Below are 26,973 nucleotides of genomic sequence, written 5' to 3' on the forward strand. Positions count from 1 at the left end.
TGAATCTTTCTTCTTGTTTGCAAATGCAATTCTCTTCCTACATGCAGAGATGTCATGCCCAAGTTTCTTGCAATAGTTGTATCTGTTGGTGAACTGAAAGGAAAGCATGGAGTGAACACAAACTTAGAATTCTTGCTTATGGAATGAAGAAAGGTGAGGTCCTTAAGTAGGCACCTCTTACATGATCACTGACATCAGTGATGACCTCTGAGCTCCACAATCATCTCCTCAATCTGCTCCTAGATTCTCTCAATCATCCTATGTGGCTTCTATCACCACCTAACAATGCTTATGGGCACCTAACTGTGCCTCTAGCACACACATAGAAACCAAGGTATGCCTGGGGCATACACCTTGAGATATCCCATCATACCCCCCCTCAAGGGAATCCCTCAGGCTATGTCAAGGATACATCTAGTCTCATAGTTTCTCATGCCATCTCATGGTGGTCAAGGATAAATCTATGGCTAGGTTGTCATGCTAGCAAGGGGTTCCCAAGGGTGTGAAGTAAACAAAAGGGATACAAAAGACCTTCCAATGGTTATCTCCCCTACATGTACATGCACACAATGTCTGCAGGAGGTACCATGGAGCAAAACACATACACATGGCCTACATCATATGGTGACCAGACAAAACACAATAGTTTATTTCATTCATTTTGGAGGACTATCCAGCTAACTGTGCCTCTAGCACACACACATAGAAACCAAGGTGTGCCTGGGGCATACACCTTGAGATATCCCATCAGTATCTCTTTTTCTTCTTCTTCTTCCCAAAAGAAGAGGCATCATAGGATTGACCAACATGTGTATGAGGCAACTTACCATCTGAAACCTTGCCTTTGCCCTTATTTTTATGCTCTATAGCAAAGGCTTAATTCACTAGCCATAGAAGCATTACCGTTTGCAAGGCTTTGTTCCTCCTGTAGTAAGAGGGCAACCAGCTAGTCAAAGGAATAATGGTTCGCATTGCCACCTGCAACCAACCTCAAAGTAGTAGCAAAAGCCCCGGTAGCAAATCAAGCAAACCCATTAGAAACAAGCTGAGAACCAGGAACCATGTCATCAATGTTGGCCAACTACTCTTTCAAATCCTTCACACTAGTAAGATAGGCATTCATATTACCACCCTCTTCTAGCTTCAAGTCCTTCAACTACTTGCGGAGATAGGCAACCCTCGCTCCATTCCGCACCTAATATAAGAATGCAAGCTGATCCCATGCTTGCTTAGCTGTCTTGCAAGACAAGAAGTGAGGGATAATGACCCTTTTCATTGAAAGAGCAATCAATCAAGATATGTGCTTTGGCATCACGTCCACTAAATCTGCTCTTGAGTAGGAGACAAAGTACCTATAATAGAAGATGCAGCTGCACCATAAGTAGCATTAGACCCATCCCCAGATGAGCATGATGCAGTACCAATTGTACCAGAGGCATTACCAGAAACAGCAGGTTAAGTAGGCCTAACCTTAGTGCCTTTAACAATATTCCACAAATATATAGGCCCACATGGGATAATTTGTGCCATCAAACTTGTCCTCAGCCCCAAGCATCCCAAACAAATCATCCTTGCTGCCAGCCATAGTGCTGAAATTCAAGGCAAAAGCATCAACTCACAATGCAAATGAGAGGAGGGCAACCTCTCAAAATCAAAAGGCAAATTTCTGCTCAAGCTTCAAAGCTTTTATCTACAAAATGCCTGGCTGCCTCAAGGTGTACCTGCTGCAAAAAATTCCTAAAAGCCAACACAAGGCCTTCCAAGGCAACATGAGGCCTTTCCACAATGCCAATGAAGGAAAGAAAGGACTGTTTTGCAGAAATTAGAAAGAACCAATGCAATAGAGGCTTACCCAAAGATGAAGCCCAAAAATACAATAGGGAAAATGCTCCAAATGTGAGCAAAGATATTCACCCTTGAAGGAGAGGTGAAATGGACAGCAAAGCTGGAAATGAGAATTACAGCAAGAAAATGTGCTCCCACAAGGAGGAGAGCACTTTGAAATGAGTGGAGAAGGATCCAATGGAGAGAATCTCGTAGCCCGTGGCAACGGGACAGCAAATGAGAGTCAATGGGCTCAAGGAGAGGTCTACGGATGGCAGCAGCAAGTTCCAAAATGGCTTCAAAGTTCAAACACCAAGCCGAAGCCTCCAAATAAAGAAATGCGCTGAGAAGAGGCTTCAAATGGCTGGCACGATCTTCTAGGCAGGCCCCGTACAGCATTTACTGCAGTGAATAAAGTCCGTACTGCTGTAAATTCACCGTACAATGGCCCGTACAGAAATAAATGCTCCAACAGCATATCTGTACAGCGTCAAAACTGTCCGTACAAGTCAAAAACAGCATTAAATTCTTCCGTACAGCGTCGCACCAGCATTAACTGCAGGCATCAAGTTTCAGTCGGTACAGGCTGTATGGAATTCCGTACAGCACACGGCTGGCCGTACAGCAATAAATGAAGCAGTTAATGCACAGATTTCTGCAAAAGAGGCTCCAAAATGCTGATAAATACAGAGTTCCCGTGATGGAAATGCTTGGAGAAGCTTCGGGTGTTCACACACGTGAAGATAACCTTGAAAAATGAGTAGACCAATGAGAGCTGAAATGGCTGCCAAACAGCTTGGAAAAGCTACCAATGGCTGAGGGGAGGGATCCCCAACCGGCTCTGATACCACTGTAGGCCAGCTCTTGCTCCATCCAAAATGAGGGTGCAAAATGTAAGAACGGATCCATAATGAAATCTCCCAAATTGCCATTTAGTAGCTTCTATCACCTCCTGCCTTGCTGTTTTACACTCCTCATCAAACCATTTATTGCAAGGAAATCTGCCCCACAGGGCTTCTTGTCTCATTTCACCACAAAGCATTGTTCAGCACAGCCTCTTCATCTGTCTACAAAATTTGCCATTTCGCATTGAGGGGGGTACATTTATCTATGGTAACCAACTCAGCAAACAAGGCAGCCTTTCAATAAGCAATCCAGAAGCCTCTTCTACCCCTCCAACTCAAGCAATACTCATCATTAGGGGTCTATGCTGTAGTTCTAGATGATTATCTACTAGTGTGAAAGCTATTAGCATGTGCAGCTCTCTATCCTTGACTAGCAAATAATCCACCACCTATGGCCAATGTTAGTGTAGCACGTGCTCTACCTTGTTCCATCCCATTGACGTGTGCCGACCATCCCAACACTCCCTCACATTCTAAATAAAGATTTTCCATGTTTGTCTATCCTAGCACTCCCACACATTCTAAGTAGGATTTTACATGCTTGTTTGTCACAGCATCACCATTGGCAGAGGATCTATCTCATTTCATTTGTTTGGCATTCATCTTGTCTATCCGCAAAGGATCTCTTTCTTATGTACTCCTCCCTCCTAACTTCTGATTCACCATTCTAGCTTGCAGCCACGCATAAGCATAGCATCACCATCCTCATTGCCACCAAACATTTTGCTACATGAAGTTTTTTTAGGCATCAAGCTTGGCTACCAGCATTTTGTCACCCAAAGCTTTGTGAACTAGACAAGCTACCCCACCTTCCCCTCTCTTCCTTGTGACATTTGTAGGCATCGAAATTGAGTGTATCTCATTACTCATACTCATCATTTGGGGATCTAGTTCAGCCAAAGATGTAATATAAGCATAGAATGTGTGCAGCTTCCATCCTTGCTACAACGACTGCCCACTTCCCTTATGGATAACCAAAGCAATTACAAAAACATCTCTTCAAGGCATTGAGATAGCTCGTGGTCCCGTAAGTCACGAGTTCAAAGACACTACCATTGCGCTCAACTATGCTGACCGAGCTTGAAGTATGGACAGATTTCTTGCATGCTTCAAAGTGCTTTCGGTGTTCTCTTGCTCTTAAGAGTGAGATATTCCCAAATCATGCCCCTCACAAGATGGCCCTACTACACCTAGAGTGGTGGCCCTCCCCTAGTTATTGATTAAAGTAAAACTATGGTCTACTTTTTATTACCTCCATTCCCCCTCCCTAACTAATGCTCTCTCATGATGACCCAAAACTTGTATCATAAGCTGTTGTTGCATAAACTATTGTATTGAGGATGTAAGCTCGGTCCGAGGTCTCACTGTCCTCCCCTTGCACTCCTCATGTCACCAGGTTGTTTGCTCTATGCTGTCTCCCTTGTTCTTCCCTTTTGATATCATGCATTGCTTTGGCCAACCAGCAATAGGGAGGGAGGAGGGGATGGAGGAAAAAGGGAAACGTGGGGGAGGGGGGGGAGGAGGAGGGGACTCTATTAACATATTTAGAAAGCCCAAATGGTGTCAAACAAACTATTGTGAATGCATGAAAAACCATCTTACATTTTTTCCTCTACCATATAAATGCCCCTCAAGCTCTTATCCAATAAATTCTCAAAATGATTGAAATTCAAGTCCAAAGCATTACGCTTATGTCCAAATACTATCATGCACTACAAAGGGCAAGCATTTATAAGATCACAACTTACCTTGGCCAGTCATCTTTGTTGCCATCAATGTGTGTTGTGTCAGTATCCATTGATGAAGGTCTATCTTCAAGTCTATCTTCAGGTTTATCTTCATCAATCATAATGTCAATTTCACTTGGCTTTAGATCCTTTGATAGACGGTCTGTTAGCACCACACAGAACCTTTTGAAAATGGCAACAAAAAGAGCCTGCACAAAGGTAACATATATCAAGCAAAAAACTCAAACAAATATACATAAAAAAGAGAACCTTTTGGCATGACAACCAAAAGAAGCTACACAACGATAATGCATATGTTTCAGGTAGTCAACTTTTAAAAAAATCTACATCAAGCCACAAGAACCAATGTTATTGCCAAGGTCCCATTCAAACTAGAAGGTTGTTATGTCAAGCAAACACACTATGGGTCAGTAGGAGAAATGCTGAAACTAGCATCCAACACCGCATAGCAAATAGAAAAAGTACTTTATAGAACAAATATTCACAATACACAACCATAATTAAAATAGAGACGTTGGAAAGAAACAAAACAAGCATGTCCTTCACAAAGCAATTAATGCTTCCTAGATAAAGCATACACAGGAGATTTATTGATACTTTCTCCTAAATGTACTTTTGTAACATATGTTTTATCTTCTCATAAATTGTCTCAATGTAACAGCATGCCATGAACAATTTCTATGGGGTATATACATATACCTTTGTAAGACTAGAATAAGTCCAATCATACAAATTTAGATTTTTTGGAGTATATATATATACAGAGAGAGAGAGAGAGAGAGAGAGAGAGAGAGAGAGAGAAGGATGAATACTTGAACAGCCTCATAGCTATGAAGAATGAACTGATTGATTGCACCCCAAGATAGGGGGAAAGCATAGAGTGTCTCAAATGGGAATGCTTCTACCTCAATGCCCTCCACTTCTCAATCTAAAGTCGGAGGAAAAATTTCAAATGAGGCTTCGCAGACTCCAAGGAAATTGGTATTAGCTAGGAGACCTCTACCTCCTCGCACATGGAATGCTACATCTTCCAAAGGCCATACCCCTACAGAAAATTCAGGAATTGGTATCACATGGGCTACTGTGATAGCAAGTCGTACTCTTTTCCTTGAAGAAGAAATTGCTGGTTTGTTGTCTTCTCAACAGGCTGTTGTGTCACCTCAGGGTAGAGGCCAAGATCCTGAGGTGGTATGCAGACTTGATTTAGCTTGTTATCAGCTGTACATAAACTATAAATATGCTGTCACAAATCAAATGCTTGAAACTTAATGTACAGGGTTTATGTGACGCAAGGAAACGGAAACTTATATGGGTGTATCTCAATCAGTTGTTGCAGCCAAATATAGTTGGCTTTGGAGGAACATAATCAGAATATGTATGTGGGAAGCCAAGATCACGTATGATATCTTTTATGCAGGAGAGCACTCTTTTTCACGTGTAGTTTTTCTGGTTAAGCATGATCTTCAGCCAGCTGTTGCCCTCAATAACAATCAAGGTAGATGGATCATTATACAATGTCTCATCCAAGGAGAGATTTTTGAGTTTGCCTCAATCTATGTACACCTCAATCCTCTCGCAGTAGAGGTTTGTTTTGCAAGTGTCGTCAATCCACGCTCCTGCGAATGCCCCCCCTCCCTCGCTCCCGTCTACCCCCCCCTCGCGCTGCGTAGCCCCTCCCCTCCCCCTCCTCCCTCACCGTTGCCCCCCGCCGCGGCCCTCCGTCCCCCTCTCCCCCCCCTTCGCCCGTCGTCCCCCCCCGCTCCGCTCCTCCCCGCTCCCCCCCCGCTCCGCTCCTCCCCTCTCCGCTCTCCATTCCCTCCCCGCCTCCCCCCCCTCGCGTTGCGCTACTACCCCCCCCCCGCCCCTTCCTTCCCCCCCCGCTGCGGCGCAACGCTGCCCCCTCCCCCCCCCTCCTTCCTTGCCTCTCCTCCGCACCCTCTCGTGTGGCGCTGCCACACCCCCTCCCTTTCCCCCCTCCTTTCCCCCTCCCTGTGCTGTGCTGCGCTGCCCCCCCCCCCCCTCTCCTCCTCCTTCCCTCCGCCACCCGCTCCCTCTTCACCACCTCTCCCCCCCCGCTTCCCCGTACCTCTCCATCCCTCCCTCTTCCCTCCCCCGCCTCCGTACCACTCCCCCCCTCCTTCGTCTCTGTCGTTTCCTTCTCTTTCCCCAACTTTGGAGTGTTCGCAGTTTGTCGGTGCGGTATGGCGGCCAAGAGCCCGGAACCGGTGGCCCAGATGGACCCCCCCCCATCAGCTTACCGCGTAACACTGACAGAGCACCAGGTCTCCTTGGTGAAGCAGGCCGCCACGGACTTCTCCCAGATATCCGTCTATGGAAGAGTCATTGGCTACTCCCCTTCACGAGCAGACATCAGGGACTGGTTGCAGTCCACCCTCTACCTTGAGGACAGCCACATTGAGGAGGTTGCACTCATGGGACGTGGTATCTTCTGGCTCAAGCTCTCCTCAGCACAGGCTGCGAGCGATATGGTCAGGCGATCCCCTACTTCTGTGGGTGGGAAGATCATCCTTATGGTCCCATAGTATAGGGGTTTCAATGTAGCGGACTTCGATGCCCACTTCCGCATTCCTCGCCATCTAGTCACCCTCATTTTCCCAGGCCTCGCAACCGAGCTTCGCCCGATCATCAAGGACCTGGCGGCGCACTTTGGTTGGCCCATGCAGGACACCTACGTTGATGCGGCGGCAGCCCAAGGGGTGCCACGTGTCAAAGTGGCAGTCCTAGATCCGCAGAGTATCCCCTCGGAGTTCGAGATCGAGATGGACACAGGTGTGGTGACGCAGCACATTATGGTCACTGGTCGCCCAAATCAGTGTTTGAGATGCCATGGCTTCGGGCACCACACGCGCTCCTGCCCTCGCTTCACGAGGACAGAACCTCAAAAGCCCCCATCCAGGCAACTCAGGATCCCCCCCACCAGGCATCGACACCCCCTCCCGAAGGGGAAGGCTGGACTGAGGTCAAAAGAAAACGGAAAGGAAACAAAGCAGGACCAAAAAAGCCTACCCATCTACAGCAAGAGCCCCCCCTGTGGTCACCAATCAGTAGCAGCCCGGTAAGGGGAAGGAGAAAGGGAAGGAGAAGATCAGCAGGCCTCCCCCTCATCCTTCACCCTGCCCTCCTTCCCCTCCCCCCTCCTCCTCAATCCCCCGACCTCCACCCCCTCCAGGATCCCCCCCAGCACCGGTGGTTTCCGCTCCCCTCTCTTCCTCAAGCATGATCCAGAGGGAACCCCCCTCTCCGCCTGAGCCACCTGTAGCCCCGAAGCCAACACAAACCTCCCCCGCGCCTACCCACCCTGGCCCGCGGCGGAGGAGAGAGGCCCTTCCCGCAGAAGGCCAGCACCACTCCAGCTTGTTCAACAGCCAGCACCCCTCTCTCTGGTTCAGACTCCTCATCCTCGTCCCCACACCCAAGGGCTGCTCCTAGAGCTCTACCTTTGGAGTTCTATCGAGCAGGACCTTGGGATTATCTGGATGCAGCGGGTATTGGCTCCTTCCCTGCATGCCTAGACATCAGCATCTTCTTCCTCCGCAAGGGGGGGGAGGGTAAGGTGTCCGTCCTTGCCCCCCACGATGGTCCCAGCTATTCCTTCACTATCACCAGTGACGGGAATGAGCAATGGACGAATGAGAATGTTTGGGAGACGATTCGAGATCAGTCCCAGGAGCAGGTGCAGGACTGGATCGATAGCAGAGCAGCGGAGCTTCTTCAGTAGCAGTGGAAGGAGGGTGACGTTCGTCTGAGATGGCGCCACAGCGCCAAACAATTCCGCCTTTTGGTCATTATTCGGCCACCTCTGGAGTGGGTCTACGCGGAAGGGCTTCGCCTGTGGAGAACCTCAGAGGTAGCGGGCTTCTACAGTATTTCCCTGGCAGAGGCGTCGAGCTGGTTAGAGAGAGCTTACCACCATGGGACGAAGGGCCTCTCCCCTCTGTTGAAGGTTTTAGAGGATGGGTCCGATGATCCGGCCTCTCCTTCGAAACCCTCACAGAAGCGCCTTCGTCTGCACAACACTGGACATCCTCCAACCACCTCGACATCGACCGCAAGCAGACAGCTGTTTGTAGCCCATCTCCCCTCTTCATGAGTATACGCATTATCTCTTGGAACGTCAACGGGATCCACTCATCAGGAACCCGCGGCCCCACGAAGATGGTCCTCAGACAGGAGCTCCAGCCAGCCTTGGTGGGAAGGGTAGACGTGCGCCTATTGCAGGAACACAAGCTTTCGGCTTCTCAGACCAGTATTTGTGGGAAGGTCCTCACAGGACGCTCCCACACCTACTGGAAACCTTCGATTGGCGAGCAGGGGAGGAGCGGGGGTGTCTGTACCTCCATCGACGCTTCTCTAGTTCAGCATGTGTGTGGTTTTGGCACTCTGATCCCAGGACGTGCGCTTTGGGTGGGCTCGAATATTGAGGGATCCCGTATCGGCATCCTCAATATCTATGCCCCGACCGACCTCAGACGGAGAGCCGCTTTTTGGAGCTCTTTGACAGACTTGTTGCCAAAGATGGATTCTTGGATTGTAGGAGGGGACTTCAACAACCTTGAGACCCTAGAGGATCAACAAGGACGGGGCCCAGATTCCTCGGTATAGCTCAGGCAGAGCAGGCAGATTGGGACTCCTTCCTGTTTGCAGTGGGAGGTCGGGACAGCTGGAGGGAGCCTTCCTTTCGCAGATGGACAGGGAGTCTGAACTTCTCTTGGGGTTACACGAGGGAGGGAGGCAGACTTCTAGAGCGGCTGGACCGTTTCTATGTTAGCGATTGGGCGCTTGGCAGAGGTGGAGAGTCAAGAGTGGTTCCAGGGACGACACTCTCAGACCATGCCCCAGTCATCCTAGTCCTGGACTCAACCTCTCACTCCTCAGCTCTACGCTCATGCGGGATCCCAGACTGCATCTACTCCAGAGCAGCGGTTCGCAGCAAGATAGTGGACCTGTGGGAGCAAGATTGGGACCCCATGGGGGATATGGCAGCACAGGTAGCTCATGCGCTTGCCGAGTTTGGTCTCATCTGTCAGCAGGAGGCGATTCAGGTCAGGCAGCAGTGGTGGGCGAAGGAGAGGGGTCTCAAACGAGATCTTGCCTCGATTCATCGGATGCAGCAGTCTTCTCCAGGCTCTGAGGAGCTCAGACGGCAGGAGGTTCGAGCTCGAGCCATGCTAGAGGAGATCACCCAACGATGCTCAGATTTCTCGTTTCATGCTTCCAAGTCCTTCTGGGCTAGGAAAGGCAACAGGATGTGCAGAGAGTTCTTCAGGACTCATGGCCAGAGGTCAGCAGGGGAACAGCTCCGATCTCTTAGAGCGCAGGATGGTAGTGTCAGAACAGATCCAGACGAGGTCCGAGACTTGGCGACAGATTTCTACAGATCCCTATTCCAGCAGGAGCCCCCAGACCCTCGTGGCCGCCTTTGCAGGGAGGAGGTGTGGAATATGCCTCATCCCTAAAGGGGGGGACCGTCAGGAGATCAGACAGTGGCGTCCTATCACCCTCCTCCCGACTGCCTACAAAATCCTCGCCAAGATGATCAGTAGCCGCATCTGCCCCCTGCTACACGACTTGATCCATGACACCCAGACTGGTTTTGTCCAAGATCGCAGCATTTTGGACAACATCTTCACTTTCTCAGAGGTGACGGAGTGGGCCCAGCATAGTGGCCAGCACCTTGCCATACTCCTTCTTGACTTTGAGAAGGCGTACGACAGGGTAGACTGGTCCTTCTTGGAAGGTACACTCTCTCGGTTCGGTTTCCCGGACGAGTGGATCAGAGGTATTGCTAGCCTCTACAGATCGGCCTCCAGCCGGGTTATCATCAGCAGCAGGATGGGGGAGACATTCACCCTCGAGCGCTCGGTGCGTCAGGGCTGCCCGCTTGCGTCCTACCTCTTCCTATTCTTTGTGGAGGCCATGACCCACTTCTTGCGAGCCCGTACCACTGGTCATCGCGGGATGCGTCTCCCTATTCGAGACGATGCAGAACTTCTGGACTCCGAGTATGCAAACGACACAGCCCTATATGTGCAGGACGATATCGAGTCACTGGAGCGAGTGAGACTATCCTTAAAGGTTTTTTGCCTAGCCGCTGGGGCGAAAATCAATTGGCATAATTCAGTTGGTTTTCTTACGAATCCGGGAGCCAGCTCACAGAGGGATATTTTCCTAGGGTTTCGCACGATCCCTAGAGGGCAGACGACACGTTACCTGGGATTCCAGGTAGGCCTGGACATCACGCCGGCTCAGCAGTTCTTACCGGTCCTAGCCTCCATACAACGGAAGCTAGCCTTCTAGAGCACGGCTCGACTATCCTTGGCAGGCAGGGCCCTTGTGGTCAACCAGGCCCTTCTTGCCACCGCTTGGTATGTGGCCTCTTGCTGGTGTTTCTCGAGATCATGTGTAGCCCAGCTCAGGAGACTGGTGCAGAACTTCCTTTGGTCTCGCTCAGATGGTTCCGGCACCACCAGAGCCAGGGTTGCCTGGCAGACCGTCATTCTCCCCTAGACAGAGGGCGGCCTTGGGATCATAGATCCAGAACTGCAGAGTCAGGCACTACTTGGCAAGTTAGTCATCCGCAGTCTAACCCTAGGAGGGCAGACGTGGAAGCTCTTGCTTCAGCATGGTCTCAGCGCGTGTACCCCCCAGCGAGGGGGTGATTGGCAGCCATCTATCCGATGGATCTTCACTTCTGCCCCTTTGACTCAGCCCCATTTCCCCTTCCTTCGTAGCCTCGTCTCGGTCTAGAGGAAGTTGCGACACAGCCTCTTCCAGGTTCCCCCTAGCTGCCGAGAGGAGATAGACAAACAGCCCCTGATCTAGAGCAGCCAGGTGACAGATGATACAGGTCGCCAGCTTGGAGAGAGATCCCATATCCCTTGGGCGCTCTGGGCGCGTGGGCCCGCGCGCTCGCTCCGGGTTTGGAGGGACGTCTACAGCCAGCTGAGCCCAAGCGAGCTGGCAGCAGCAGTAGGTACGGCACGTGGGATCCAGGCTCGGCGAGCGGAGATCGATGCTGCCATTCCTGCAGGTTGGAGGATTCCCATGGTCACCAGACAGCTCTTCCCGGGAGATGAGAGGTGGCTAGGACAGTTCACACCCCGGGGCATTCCTTTGGTGGTTGCAGACCTTTTCTCGGACTCCTCGATCCACTTCTTCTCCGTCGCCGATGATAGCCACCTCCTGAGCACAGAGGCCGTGATCGACCCCCAGCTTTCCTGGCAGCGCCTTCGCATCATAGGGCTGCAAGGGAAAACGTGGCATATAGACCCCCTGATTATGCAGGACCAGGAATGGAGACTCTGGATATGGGAGGGCCGTTCCTTGACAGAGGTGGAGTGGGACCCAGGGGAGTGGCGCTGGCCACCATTGGAGACCTCAGAGAACCCTACCCCCTTCTTCTCTTACAGTGCGCGTACTGGTAGGCGTGCTCTTGGGGCTCTCTAGCGTGGGCTACCCACACAGGCACATAGTTGGTATGCCCAAGGGATATCTCTGGTTTTTCTTCGAACCTTCTGGAAGACTCTTTGGGCAAGCTGGCGGCCGAGGAAGATCTCTTACTTTCTTTGGATGGTGGCACACAAGGGGCTACCAGTTGGCAGCTGGCTGAGGCAGATGGGGCAGGAGGGGCACTGCCAGATGTGTTTTCAGAAGGAGTCGTCCCTGAAGCACTGCCTTTGGAGCTACTCGCATGCGCAAACAGTGTGGAAGGGAGTCATGGGGATCTTAGCGAGGGCTGTACCCGAGCTAGGACCGATCACTTGAGGAGCCGTTTGCTGGTGCAGCACTGAGATGGGACATCACTTGGCTTATGAGTTCTCTAGGTAGGATCCAGTCTTCTTCATCACGCAGGTCACCTGGGCATACATGGACAGCTTCCCTTGGCATCTGACAGAGACAGATGCAGGAGCGATGACTCGACACCCAATTTGGGAGATCATAGGGAGCATTGCAGGCTGGCATATCTGGACTTCCAGATGCGCGCAGACCGTAGGAGATCAGGCTTCTTCTGCTACTCAGACCCTAGCAGACATTTGGAGCACGATCATTCATATGCTCAAGGGTCAGTGGGATCAGATTCAGGGGGAGTCCCGAGCAAGGAAGGAAAAGAGACGGCGCTTCCTTCGCGACTGGGACCACCGGGAGCTGTTCTTCTAGCACTCTGCTCAGAGTCTTCAGTGGCATTACACCCCCCCACCGTGGCTGTTTGTCCACTCTCCGATGATTATGCCCTGAGAGGCTTGTAATTAGCATTTCTGCTCCTCGAGCTGTATCCATTTTGTGATTGCAGCCCGCTGGCCTTTAGGCCCTCTTGTACTCTCGTTTTCAAAGTAATATAACTAGCACTACTTTTTGCGCAAAAAAAAAGAGGTTTGTTTTGCAGCATTATGCAACACTATCCCTAAAGACATTAATTTGCGGTGATTTTAATAATTCCCCATATCAGGGAGACAATACTTCCGGTAATAGTCATATATTGGCCAAATGCCGGATTCATAGAAGAACGGGCTTGACAAGCTTCTTCCAAAGAAGAAAATATGTGAATCATTGGCTGATTGCAAACTTATCACTCTCATGCCAATACTTTATAAGATCATAACCAAAATGGTGGTTGATCGTGTCAAAGGATACTTACATAATGGCCTCCATCATGCCCAATATGGATTTGTTTCTCACAAGCATATCAATGATAATATTGCAAATGCCTATGTTGGGATAGAATATGCAAAATACACAAGCAGGAAGTGCTATTGTTGCAAGTTGATATTTAAAAGGATTTTGACACGGTTCAAAGGGATTTCATCCCACAAACCATGCAAGCTTTGGATTTTGACTAAAAAATGTAGCATATTATTTACTGCCTGTACAATGACAGTAAAGCTGCATGTATATTGTCTAGGGATTTTTTTTTTAAAATTATACTCTCCATTGTTCAGTTCGCCAGGGATGTCCACTTAGTGTGTTGTATGCGATAGCCATGCATCCAATGCTTCAATGCATGGATCATCTTGTGGCTACAAGCATGTTGCATGGAATGGAAATTCATAATAGTCACACTATGGTTGCTCAAGCATTTTAAACTCCAAAGAATAGTAAGAGAGATCTTTCTTCCCTTATGCATGCTCTGTCATTATATGGCATGGCTGCTAGTCTACATGTGAATTTTCACAAGTCCAAGCTCTTACCATAGCATTCTAAAGACTAGCATAGTCTTTTATGGTCGAGGAAATTGTACTGCCTACTTAGTTAGTTCGCCATCTTGGTTATCCTTTGGGCTAGAGGATTGCTCGTCGTCAACAAACTGACTGGGTACTTGGAAAATTGAAGAAAAAACCAAAATACTGAAAATTGGCAACTTGGCCGCTGCATGCTTCCCTAAGGATAGTACAATCTATTTTTTGGTGCCATACATTCAGTTTTACCTGCCTTTGATCATGTTTAGAAAAGGAGATCTTACATGCTTTATGCCAGCTGAAACTTTTGGCATTCTAAACATGGCCGGAAAAGTTTGAGAATGCTTTCAAAGCAACGTCTCTGTTCGCCAAACATGCATGGGGGTTTATATATTCTCAACATTCACGTGCATATCTATGCTCATAAGGGCAAAATGATGCTGCAAATTATGCAAGGAGATTAACCTTAGGTTGCCATGATGCGCTATTTGCTTTTGCAAATCACCACTTTTGCTTTTGGTTATTGGCAGCCAACTCAGTGGGATTTTCTTCTTGGTTGTATTGATGGCAAGATCAAAGGCTGTCCTTTGGTCTCAAAAATGTTATTTCATTGGAAGCATGTCCTTTCCCACTTGGAATGGCATGGCCACAACTCTTTGCACGGCAATTCTTTAAGGGCTGAAAGTATACATTGGTCAAAGATCTTTGACCCTTCGTTGACTCTACAGAAACCCAAACGTTCTTACTTTATCTCAAAGCTAGGAGTAGCAATTGTAGTCTGCTTCTTGCTGAACCAAGAGATGCCAAGTACCAAGCATGAAACAGTTGCTACTATGTGACACACGGGAGTCAGAACAGCAAGCCCAATCACTATCAGTGAATCCATGCATGACAAGTGAAGAATTGACCTTGTAGAGAAGGCCCAAACACTGGGTGCCTTTAAGATACCTAAAGACATGCTTCACAGCTTGCTAATGGTGTGTAGAGGGGTTGTGCATATATGATATATCTACTCAACTATGAGATAGCATACTAAAGATCTGGCCTGGTATGGCATAAATAAATCGTACAACCAACTGCCTGCTAACAAAGAGTGATATCACATGCAACCCTGCCATCCTCAGATGAGAAATGAAAACCAGGCTCTAATGGTGTGGATACTAGCTTGCAATCTTCAAATTGAAAACGTTGCAAAAGCTGTGCAATATACTTGGATTGTGAAATCAAAATACCCCCCTCACTGCTAGCAAATTGAATGGCAAGATAATAATGCAAGGACCAAGATCTGACATAGCAAAGGTCTTCTGCAAGTCAAGCTTAAATGCTGCAATTTGCTCAGCATGTGTCCCAATAACAAGCATGTCATCCACATAGAGTACTAAAATCAGCAAATCTGTCCCACTCTTGCAGAGGTAAAGGAGGGTAGCCTTTGTAGGGCTGTTCTAAAAGCCAAGACTTAGTAAATGAGCATGTATTCTTGAATACCAAGCCCGGGGTGCCTATTTCAATCCATAAAGGGCTTTCTTCAACTGGCATACCTTCCCTTCAGAACCTTCAACCTCAAAGCCCGGAGGTTGGGTAATATAGACGTCCTCTTGCAAGTGCTCATGAAGAAATGCTGTCTTAATATCAAGCTGAGGTACCTCCCAATGAAAGTGGGCAGCAAAGGCAATAACAATCCTGATAGTGGTGATCCTGGAAGTGGGGCAAAAGTTTCTTCAAAGTCAATCCCTTGTTGTTGTGCATAGCCCTTCACAATAGTCCACTGAACCATCAGCTTTTCGTTTAATCTTGTATACCAAATGAAAAGGTATAGATGAGTTCAAAACATGTCCAAATGTGGAGGATTTATTAACACCGCTAGTTTGAATTGAGCCAGTATTACAATGGAAATCATCCTGCAATCTCCTAGAGCGAGCCATACGCTGAAAATCTCTCTGAATCTTTGCATTTAAGGCATTTGAGTAAAGGCAAAGTGTGTAAATGGCATCAACAAACAAAATGGAGAAAGAAGACTGCAGATTATTAGTGTTTTGGGAAAGGATCATTGCTTTTGACATGAACTTCGTTTTTGGCCTTCAATTGGCAATTTTGAGGGGTGCAGCTACTACCTTAAGAAGGGGCAAGGGGATAGACATAAACCATGGATATTCTGAACATGCTGAGGTACCTCCCAATAAAAGTGGGCAGCAAAGGCAATAACAATCCTGATAGTGGTGATCCTGGAAGTGGGGCAAAAGTTTCTTCAAAGTCAATCCCTTGTTGTTGTGCATAGCCCTTCACAACAGTCCACTGAACCATCAGCTTTTCGTTTAATCTTGTATACCAAATGAAAAGGTATAGATGAGTTCAAAACATGTCCAAATGTGGAGGATTAATTAACACCGCTAGTTTGAATTGAGCCAGTATTACAATGGAAATCATCCTGCAATCTCCTAGAGCGAGCCATACGCTGGAAATCTCTCTGAATCTTTGCATTTAAGGCATTTGAGTAAAGGCAAAGTGTGTAAATGGCATCAACAAACAAAATGGAGAAAGAAGACTGCAGATTATTAGTGTTTTGGGAAAGGATCATTGCTTTTGACATGAACTTCGTTTTTGGCCTTCAATTGGCAATTTTGAGGGGTGCAGCTACTACCTTAAGAAGGGGCAAGGGGATAGACATAAACCATGGATATTCTGAACATGGTGTAACACATCAAGGCAATGTACCTTCATTAATATGCATTAGCTATGACGAGACCAGTTTAGGGGATGTCATCATACCTCCAAATGCTGCATGTGCAAAGAATGTCTGCATAAGGATAAAAATAGGGCATCACTAGATTCTTTCTGTATGATAATATCAAAAGGCTTGAAAATGGATTTCTAATTGGTTGGAAACTGGGATAGCAGTACCAAAAAGTGCAAAACCTGAACAAGCCATTTCAGATTCTTCACACACCCTATGTAACTGGAAACTCAACTGCATTGAAATTTCACCATAGAAATCAGCATCAATGTCATACTTTCGCTACAAATATGCCACTCACTACCCAATAAGGTTTAATATAGACAATCTCAACCTTAGACACACTACAGGTTGAAAATAAGGCCTGCATTAGCAATGTTCCAGTTGAGTGATATTTAGGGATACAAAGAGGATAATTTATAATTAGATACTTCGTTTATAAAAAACATAACAAAACCCACTACTTATAGAACAAATATAAAGCCATCAAACATTGCTGTCAAAACTCCATCAGCTCCAAATGCTGCATGTGCAAAGAATGTCTGCATAAGGATAAAAATAGGGCATCACTAGATTCTTTTCTGTATGATAATATCAAAAGTCTTGAAAATGGACTTCTACTTGGTTGGAAACCAGGATAGCAGTACCAAAAAGTGCAAAACCTGAACATCTGGTAATTTAAGATTCTTCGCACACCCTATGTAACTGGAAACCCAACTGCATTGAAATTTCACCATAGAAATCAGCATCAATGTCATACTTTCGCTACCAATATGCCACTCACTACCCAATAAGGTTTAATATAGACAATCTCAACCTTAGACACGCTACAGGTTAGAAATAAGGCCTGCATTAGCAATGTTCCAGTTGAGTGATATTTAGGGACACAAAGAGGATAATTTCTAATTAGACACTTTGTTTACAGAAAACAAAACAATACCCCACTCTTATAGATCAAACATGAAGCCATCAAACATTGCTGTCAAAACTCCATCAGCTGTAACTCAGCACAAAAGATCTAAGAAGGATTATTCGGCTGAGCTATATTGATCGTCTCGCACACGCATGCATGCACGAACACACCCTCACACACACACACACACACACACACACACGGATTTTGACTTTCCCAAGCATACCTCTTGTTCCATAAGTGCACGACTTAACAAAGCCTCTTTTGCTTCAAGTGCCTCTTGAGCAGACAACTCCTCATCACGTTTCTTCTCTACCATGGACTTTGCCCACTCAGCCTTCGCAGATGCTTGTGTATGTGCTTCCTCTGTTTCAGCAGAATCTAGCAAGGCTTGAGCAGCCTGCAAATTAGAAACTGCTTTGCTTGCTGCACCACTGGCTATGTGCAGAGTTTTCTGAGCAGCAGATACATCTTTCCGCAAATCTGTGGTCCGATTAATGGTTTTATTGATTGCATTTCTGAGAACCTGCCAACACAAATTTTGTCTGATGAACGTGTTATAGATCGGAAGAACAGCACATAATAAGTAGCACGCTTATCAAAACCCTCCCCCCAAACACACACGTGCGAACGCGCAAAGTGTCCTTTGGTAGGATCCATTTGTCGCTATATTACATATGAACAGGGACATCCAGTTAGAAGGTATCATTATATGAAAAAAGGCAGGATAATCTATATTTCTCGCATGCAGACAATCATAAGAAGATTGCCATAAGGATGCTCCGAAGAACCGATACTTAGCCAGAGAAGGATCACCAAAGACTAGATGGTCACACGCGCGCACGCCCACACTCTACATGCATCTAATAACGCCATGTCAACAAATGATTCATTTTCTCTAATGCTATACTGTCCATATGCATTCACATCACAGCTTGTTAAATATTTCTGCTTTGATAATAAATTGGTGTGATAAACCCTGCCATGGATGTTTCTGCTACAACTCAATATAGTCATTTGTAAATAAATGATCAGGTAGTGAAGTTTAAGTCAAGGAAAAAGAACTCAAGACACAACAGGGCACACATGCCTTTGGTATGCCTTTTGGCATGGAGGGTGAAGAGATCCAAAGCCAATCACCATCCTCATCAATAAATATTATTAATTGGCAAGCAACCACCCCACCAGCCAAACCAAGGAAGAAATAGCCACCAACCAAAGAAGTAGGACCTCAGCAGGACCCACTCAAGATTAGCCCCAACCCACACCAAAGCTAGAAAACAAGGGAAAAAGGCCAACTTGGCCAAAAAGAGCCTAAGGGAAAATCACAAGCGAGCCCTTTATTGTAGAGAGGACCATCACTAAAGCCACTAGAGAGGTGTCCTTGAATATCTTCCTCTTAAAAAAATGGACTCCTGATGATGTTTCAATGCCCCCATTTCCTTGAATTGACATAATGAATGTAGCACAAGGGGAGCTCGACCACCAATACTATGATAGTTTCCCAATTGCTATTGGACAATCACTCAATCTAAAGTGCCATGTCATACAAAATTTTACTCCTTCGAGGGTATCCCAATTAAGTTGAGGAGAGTGAAATAAGAACATGGACAATTCCTATCTATGTGGCATCCCATTAAAAAAATAAAAACAATGGAAAAGTGAAGCCCATTCTTGTAAGCATTCATTGAGTCTTGACATAAGCATACAGATCTAGAGAGCCAGTTTGACACATTTACATGCAATATGTGGTCAAGCTCGCCTTTCATCCATACGTTGGACACTCTTTGTGCAAAATGGAAGATACCAACACAAATTTTTGGATCCTTATGCTCCTACTAATGAGGATCTTAGCTTACCTGGCCGATCTCCAGTGTCTAAAAAGTTATCAAACAGATTTAATAAGCGAGGCCACATCAATAAATCAATTAGAGGGTTGGCTTTTACAGAGTTGGCTTGTCCCAGTTCGAGTAATTTCAATAATCGTTACATTTTCCCCTAAAACCATTATCTTAGATTTTGTTAGTATATTCCAAAGTTAAAGCTGCTTGTAGCCTTGACATAGTAGCCTGTTCAGGGATCTCCAAATTCCATTCATGAAATTCATCACTTCTCCCTAAGCATGCTAGCAGTGCTAGTAAAGATGAATACAATCGAAAACATATGCAAATGGGTGTCACCACATGTGCACACTAGGGTACAGGCTACGCACAATTGTACATACACACACGCATTATAGATCGCAATTACAACCCGACTGAGCCACATCCCATTGTCAGTTTCCTAGACCATGAGCTTCCACTCCTTGTGGAGTAGCGAAAATCTACTAAATCTGTTCTTAGGTGACCAGGACCTAAGACAAGCTTCAAAGAACTATTATGTTACATAAACAACCATAATTATACAGAAGATAGTAGATACAATTGCTTTGCTTCAACCTGCACCTGGGCCTATGGGTCAAAGGTGCAACTAATAAGATATATGAGACTAGGAAAGGATGAATGTGACAATTGTAAAATGTAAGCAGGTTTCAAAAGAGTAAATTAAGCCATAAGGTAAGGTGACTGCAATTGCATCAGTTAAGCCAACATAACAATTCATGTGAAAGAAAGAATTAAAATACAAGTATGGAGAATACTAATCTTCCATGAAAGAATCGTTTTTCATACCTCCCACAAACAATCTGACGTATGGAACTTCTGGACATTGTCTTCTGCAAAGACCCAGCTGGCAATTGAAAGATTTGAGATTATCCTATACCCCATCATCCGATCAATTGCTATGGCCGTCATCTGTGCGCTATTCTGCCAAACTCTGGAGACTTCCTGGATAAGAAACACCTGCAAGCTCTGATCGGATGATAATTTTGCAAACACTTGACCATATCTCTCTAGGATAGTAATCATGTGAGTGAAGCTCTTTGACCCCATGTAAAACATAGTCTGCACAACTATCTCAATTGCAGCCTTCTGGCCAAGAGAGGGCAGTATTTTTTCTTCTACCCAAATTTGTATCTCTCTTGATGATTTCCTACTTTTAACCATGGCTGTCAATTCAGTAGAAAGCAGCATCTCTGTTTCAGTACAGCTCTCCTGATTTGCAGTGTCATATCTAAAACATGGGGAGCTTTTGGGGGGTAGAAGCTCCATTAGTTTCGGAACAGCCTCCAAACTCTGAGAGCAATCAATGCAGCAGCTTCAAAATCCAGGGCATAACGAAGATTCACATCCAAATTCAAAGCTAGGCCTTTCAAACCACAAAAGAGATGGATAATTAGCAGTACCTGCTTAATTTTTTCTAGATATGCTAACCGAACTTCCTTTTCAAGAACTTCCTGCACAAAATATCGCTGAGGTGCCCACTTTGGCAACTCTATTACATGAGCCCACTCCTCCCATGGCCAGACGAACTGAAAATTGGATCTGCCCAAAACAAAAACAAAAAAGCATGATCACGTTTACCTACTTAACAACATGTGCAACCTTAAGTCACACTAAAAGAAAATTTAAACTGAATTCTCTTGTACAATCATGAAGTCCTTTAAGCCACCTTCAAGACTCACTTTCTCTCCTCCATTGTGAATTATCATTTAGAAGACTAGACACTTGAACAAGATATGGTGTGAATGAGGCTCATTCCCTTCTAGGACTGATTACTAGAACATTTATGTGCTATTGCATTACAAAAGGAGACACTAAGCAGAAACAACTTCCATCACTCATATTGTACAATGGATCATAATGAAGTACCTCAAATATTGAGCCACAAACTTAATATGAACTTATTATAGCGAGCATCTCAGCCTGGCATATATGACATCCAAGTGCACAAAAGTACTTGATGGATCCCAGTCCACCCTTCTCACACCTTCGCCATTATTTGGACAGATTATGTACACACCACGGTGGTAATTTGATCGAGTCCGCAGTGGCCTTCCAGGGCTGCTCCTGCCAAGAGGACCTTTTTCTCAAGGAGTCGAGATGCTGTCCTTTCTTCTCAAAGGTCCCCACAAATTGAGGTGGCACTTTCATCCTCAACCCTAGATCTTTTCCATAATTTTTTGTTAAGTAGGGCTTGACCCTCTCCAGTTCTTTCACATGCTATGCATGGTGTATTCTTGCCTTGAGCACCTTGCTCTTGCGGGTTCTTTTGTACTTAATAGAAGTCTTTTCCAGGGGGGGGATTAAGAATGAAGGATATCCAAGAAAGAGAACACTAAATGGATGGATCTTTGTTGAGACATTCTGAAAGGATGAAGTATTTAAGAAATTCGGTGTTTGTATCATTAAAAGGGTTACAGAAAGAAATTTTGCAAAACACTATTGAGTGATGGTATCCTTGTAGCTTGGTGGTATTGGACGCCAAGAATTACTTTTAATGGTCAAATTCCCACGAGTTATTTCAAAGTGTGTTTGTGACATTGGCTCACCGCTCAGAACTTCATATGGTTGAAAAGACCTAGATTTTGAATGATGAATAGTCCCTAGGGCACATGATTGATTCTATAGTATATTTCACCTTCACTATTCAAATTATTGATTGTGTGGTTCATAGGCCTACAATTGATCTACGAGATCACAAGACTTAGCATGATCGCCTTTGAATAAGTCAAAGAACTTATATCATCCCGTCTTCATGTCTATAGACCGAAAAAGTGACTAGAAAAATGAGTTGCACAGTTCTTTTTGAAGAGTTTGAGTTCCTTTCAAGACTTTTATGTTCTAAGTTTCACTCTTGCTAGAAACAATTCCATCTTTGTGTTAATTGAAGCTTTTAAAAAAGGAAGTTTCTTTGCATCCAAATGGCATAGCGGATGCATGATAGGAATCAATGAGTTTACGATAATGCATTTCTCCAACTCAACAATTTAAAGTTATGCATAAAAGATTACTAATCCTCCAACAAGTTAAACTCTTTGTTGTGCTTGCTTCCATTGTCTTTCTGATGAATATAATGAGAGTGGAAGAGGAAGATGAAGTGATCCACATTTTAGCAATGTATTTATTCCTAGGAAAATAAGAACTTCACACATTTTACAACGCAAAAGCAGAATTTTTTCGTGCTTTTGGAGGTTCAAGGACTATCCAAAATTTCGTGCCTTTCCTTACAACGAAAAAGAACAGAAAAAAAAATAAATATACTAACAATTGCCTTCTCCCCCCATCAGAGCCCTTTCGTTCGTTCATTTCTATTAGGCCATGCGAGAGGTGGGGAGCAGAAAAACAATAATTTGAATGCCTTTTAGGCAGCTTCCAAAACAAGCTTACAAAACCCACTTCACCAATCAGGTTTGATATTGGAAATTAAAAACCATCCCCCAAAAAAGAAAACAAGAAAAAAAGGGGGCGAGGTGTTGGTCAATGAAGTAAGTTAAGAAACTCTTTTCTGCAAGGACTTGCCCAAGGACACTTTCCTCCCTCCCCACCCAAAGGAAACTTACTTTACCAGAACAATAGGTTTCCAAATTGTTTTTTGCAACCCCCCCCCCCCTTTCTCCCGCGGCCGGCAGCGCCCCCCAAAATCCAAAGCTTTGGATATGGAGTTTCCAAGACAAGATTTCAAAACCCCTATTTCTGGCCATACGGAGATGAGGGGGGCTTGCCAAGTTTACAGGCTGTTTTTCGCAAAGGTGCTTGTCAGCAAACACATGCATGTGCACAAACTCCGTGTTGAAAGATATTGAAATTTCTCAACTTGCAAAGTATAATTTTAAGCCAAACCTTGTAAGTCTCTACCCTCACCCCACCCAAACTAAAGGTCCATAACAAAAATTATATCATTACTATTATTTGGTATATGTATGCTCGCGTGGGTGCATGCACAAGGTATTTTTGTTGTGGGATGAAAGACAGCTCCTGCAAAGCCAAGTGTTCTTGAACATAAATTCTGCAAAGCTAAGGCAACCCTTTGACATTTATCACGAATATGATAAGTTTCCTAATCGTCACATATATATTTAACTCATATATCGTTACACAATGGGTCCATTAATATACACCGAAGTCAGCTATCAGATTCCACCAGATGAATCCATGTGCACGTTCCTGCATTTCATCTCAAGGAGCTAGTCTGGAATTCACACTTCCATCCTTTCTTTTACCATAGTCCTCTCATACGCACAAAACTGTGGACTTTCATATGAACAAATTGAGTGGTTTTCTTCTTCTTCTTCTTCTTCTTCTTATTGATTTTCTAATTGGACGATCATTTTCTTTTGATACAGAGATCAAACATGCATAGACAGAAAGGTTGCCTCATGTTATTCTCCCTATAAAATTTAACCAGAAAATGAAAGATCACTTTATAATTGTGCATGATACATGTATCATTGTGTTGCACAATCAAAAAAATAATCACCCTTAAGATGCTTGTCAACATTGCTTTTGCTTGTGATGGAGACGTTTTCACAAAAAGTAATACTCACAGATGATGTGCAAACCAAAGAACCAAACGTGTACGACATTCAACATCCAAATCACCAATTCTGTTAAACAACACACGGACAGCTCCAGCTACAACGGTTGGAAACGCCCCAGGAAGAGCCTGAAAAGAGATCACACTATCATGTGAAAGACCACCACCAATAAGAAATTATAAAGTTGTGTACTGCATTGTCTTAAATCAAAAACCAGAGTGTGACCCGATAAATTAAATTAAATCATTGCTGACTGAAATCCAGAATCCTACCTTGCACAGGTCAATAATGACAATCGTGTAGTAGATTTGCTTAAAAGGTGGTTTGGGAAGAAGTAGCATCTGCATTGACAAAAACATGTCAGTTATCAGTCAACCAAGCCAATTATATATTTCTGCTTTTTACTGAAGAGCAAAAAATTGTATTCCAACATAAATGGAATGAAGAGAAGTAACACTATCATCGCATTACTCATACACCATGCCTTATGCATATATGCATGTTGAAGTCACCTCCAATTACCCAGCAATCAGCAATAGGAGCCCAAGAGAGCAATCTTTTACCCTCTGTTATAAGGAGCATAGACGTTGAACCAGCCAATCTTACTTCCATCTATGAACAAGATATTCCATGAGCCCTAGATATGGAATAATGATGCCATGGTCAATCACAACATGGACAAGAGTGGCTAGAATTGAAATGCAAGTCGCCAAGTACATCAAACCAAAAGTATGACCTCAATAACTTCTTGCCTGTGCTCCTAGATTAAAAAGTGTATCAATGGATCCCTTTGAAACCTTGGATGAAACTAATAGCGAAACAGCCCTTCTGAACAGAGATGAGGAGCACCACCAAGCCCTTGAAGGTCCAGCTAACAATACTCATCAGTGGGAGGAAGAATCTTGGAATTGCTTCCTACTGAGGAAAGTATCTACCCTCTCTGAATCTCCCCTAGAATACTTGAGGGATGGAAAGCCCACTAGAAAAAGGACAATACCATGTTGTGACAGGCCAATGAAAGCCAATGCCCTCTCATATGAGCCAGAGAATCAGCAAAAGTGGAAGCCACAAACTTGGCCACCTATTCTCTCTCTAGTGCATCAAAACCGTGATAAAAAAGAATGTCTTGGAGAAGAGGGATAGAGGGCTAGCCTCAAGCAGCTGTGCTACAATTCTACCAAGTCCAAAACACCTAAAGTAAACATCTATCCAAAAGCCGAACATCGGATAGGTGCCCTCAGAGGTAAAGAGGTAAGGTAATGTACTGGAACTTTCATGTTCCACATTTTTTTTGTAACTTACTGGTATTTTGAGAAAAAAGACAGATCTGAGAGTAGCAGGAGGCGGCTAGAGACCATAGGACATAGAGGCTGCCCGGACACAGCGTCGCGTCAGAGCCTTCTACACATTTGATTCAGCTCTGAGACACAGTAGAGTAGAGGAGGAGGAGCCAGCTGATATGAGGGCAGCTTGGATCAGCCGAGATAGCCGACACGGTCCCACTGAGAGAGGGACACAGAGACCACACACGAGATAGAGAATGCCCAGAGCACATTCTATTGAGATCCGACCTATCACATCTTCCTCAAAGGGACATAGCCCAAAGAGTTCAAAGATGGAGGAGACCGCATCCCCCGCCACAGCGCGATACAGCTCGACAGACGCAGATACCCGGTCATTGTAGCACTTGTTAGACAAAGAGCCGTTGCCAGGAGGTCACAACACACTACATCCATAGACAACCTCGCTCACCAACAAGTCTACTTTGACATCTCACACCATGTGTTTGTTGTACTGGATTTGGCTATATCTACTAGGATGATGATGACGTTAGCGGGCACTATGATTATGGTGATATTGATAATGATGATGATATTGACTATGTCCTACACAGTTTTCTAGAATGGGTTAGGATGCTCATTTAGTAGCTCTACCCTTTTGGTTCATTGTATCATGTTTTCAGTCAGTCTCATAGACCCATCGGTCTTCAGTAGACTTTAATAAACTCTCTCCCTCGATGCCCTATCCCACCCCCCTCGCTGCTCTCTCCCTCCTCCCCTCGGCTCCCCTCATTGCCATCTCCCACCCCCCTCGCTACTCTCTCTACCTCCCGTCAGCCCCCTTGCAGCCCTCTCCCACCTCCCTCATCCACCCTCGCTGCCCTCTCCCCCCACCCCTGGCTGCCTCTCCCACCCCTCTCGCTGCTCTCCCGCCCTCCTCACTACCCCTCTTGCTGCCCTCCTCCTCCTCCTCCCATTCCGCCTCGGACTCCTCCCTCAGGGCTGCCTCTGCCCTGACTCAGCTTGGCCACCACCTGCTGACCATGGGGAAGGCTCCTCATAAAGTCTCGCCCACCTAAATATTCCCTCACTCCTTCACCTGTAAATCAGAAAACAAAAACAGGAGTTAGCAATCTCAATGGGGAAAGGGGAGAGAGAGAGAAAGACAATAACAAAGATAAACTCAGGAATGAAGACAAAGCTCAACACGTACAGTTAAAACTTGAGGACATCAATAAGCACTTCAACCGGAGTGGATAGTACGGAGGTTCATAAGAGCTCCACATCGACGAGATCTACTTCAGCCTAGCCGTTGGTTTTGGGATGATGTCTATCGAATTCGGATCCGCATTAAAGAGACTTGGTACCAGCTCATGACTCATGGGTGAAGTTGTACCACTTGGTACAAACTTTTTTTTTTTGTGGTAACGTACTTCATTCCATGACCTTGTGCTTTGGTTGCGGGCTATGTACTTAGTGACATATTATCGCAATTGGTCTCTTCGGGATGTGCCTTTTGGCTCATACTAGACTCCTAGTTTGAGTTATTTTCCTTCTTGACAGAGTTTCAATAGACATGGCAATTGATGGGCAAGACAAAATACTTGTTTGAGAAACACTCAGTGCCCGTTAGCTCCCTCTGGACCTTGGCCGCACTTTCTTGGGAATAGCTCCTTGGAGCAACTTGTATCAATTACTAACTTGTAGCAACACTACTTTTGTTTGGCTCATTTACATATTTAAACATCCAGCTTTGGTCTCCTATCGTATGTGAGATCCCCATGTCCCTCGTACAGTAGTGGTGTCATGCCAGCTCCGTCTACTGATCCATCTCTCTCTCATGTCAGCTAGCTCCTCCTCCTCCACCCCCCAGTGCCCTGGAGCTGACTCAAATGCATAGAAGTCAGTGACCTGCTGTCTCCGCACTCAGTCTACCTCAGTGTCCTGTGGTGTGGTGGTGGTC

At 45.6% G+C, this 26,973-nt stretch overlaps 1 protein-coding gene across 2 annotated transcripts in view; it reads right to left on the reverse strand.

Annotated features, from left to right (window-relative positions):
* The window catches only part of ABH1 (ARM repeat superfamily protein), a 144,471-nt gene that overhangs the window by 21,858 nt on the left and 95,640 nt on the right, over positions 1-26,973 (reverse strand). For both annotated transcript variants that reach the window (XM_087380277.1, XM_087380278.1), the window contains 6 exons: positions 24,003-24,071; positions 23,740-23,858; positions 20,599-20,737; positions 19,985-20,488; positions 17,542-17,841; positions 4,478-4,665 (listed from right to left, as the gene is read on the reverse strand). In XM_087380277.1, the coding sequence (XP_087236403.1) occupies positions 4,478-4,665; positions 17,542-17,841; positions 19,985-20,488; positions 20,599-20,737; positions 23,740-23,858; positions 24,003-24,071 (1,319 nt within the window). The remainder of the gene's footprint in view (positions 1-4,477; positions 4,666-17,541; positions 17,842-19,984; positions 20,489-20,598; positions 20,738-23,739; positions 23,859-24,002; positions 24,072-26,973) is intronic.

This window comes from Dipteris shenzhenensis, chromosome 10 (assembly GCF_047967505.1).
Source record: "Dipteris shenzhenensis isolate YYH24624 ecotype China chromosome 10, Dip_SZ_1.0, whole genome shotgun sequence".
NCBI lineage: Eukaryota > Viridiplantae > Streptophyta > Polypodiopsida > Gleicheniales > Dipteridaceae > Dipteris > Dipteris shenzhenensis.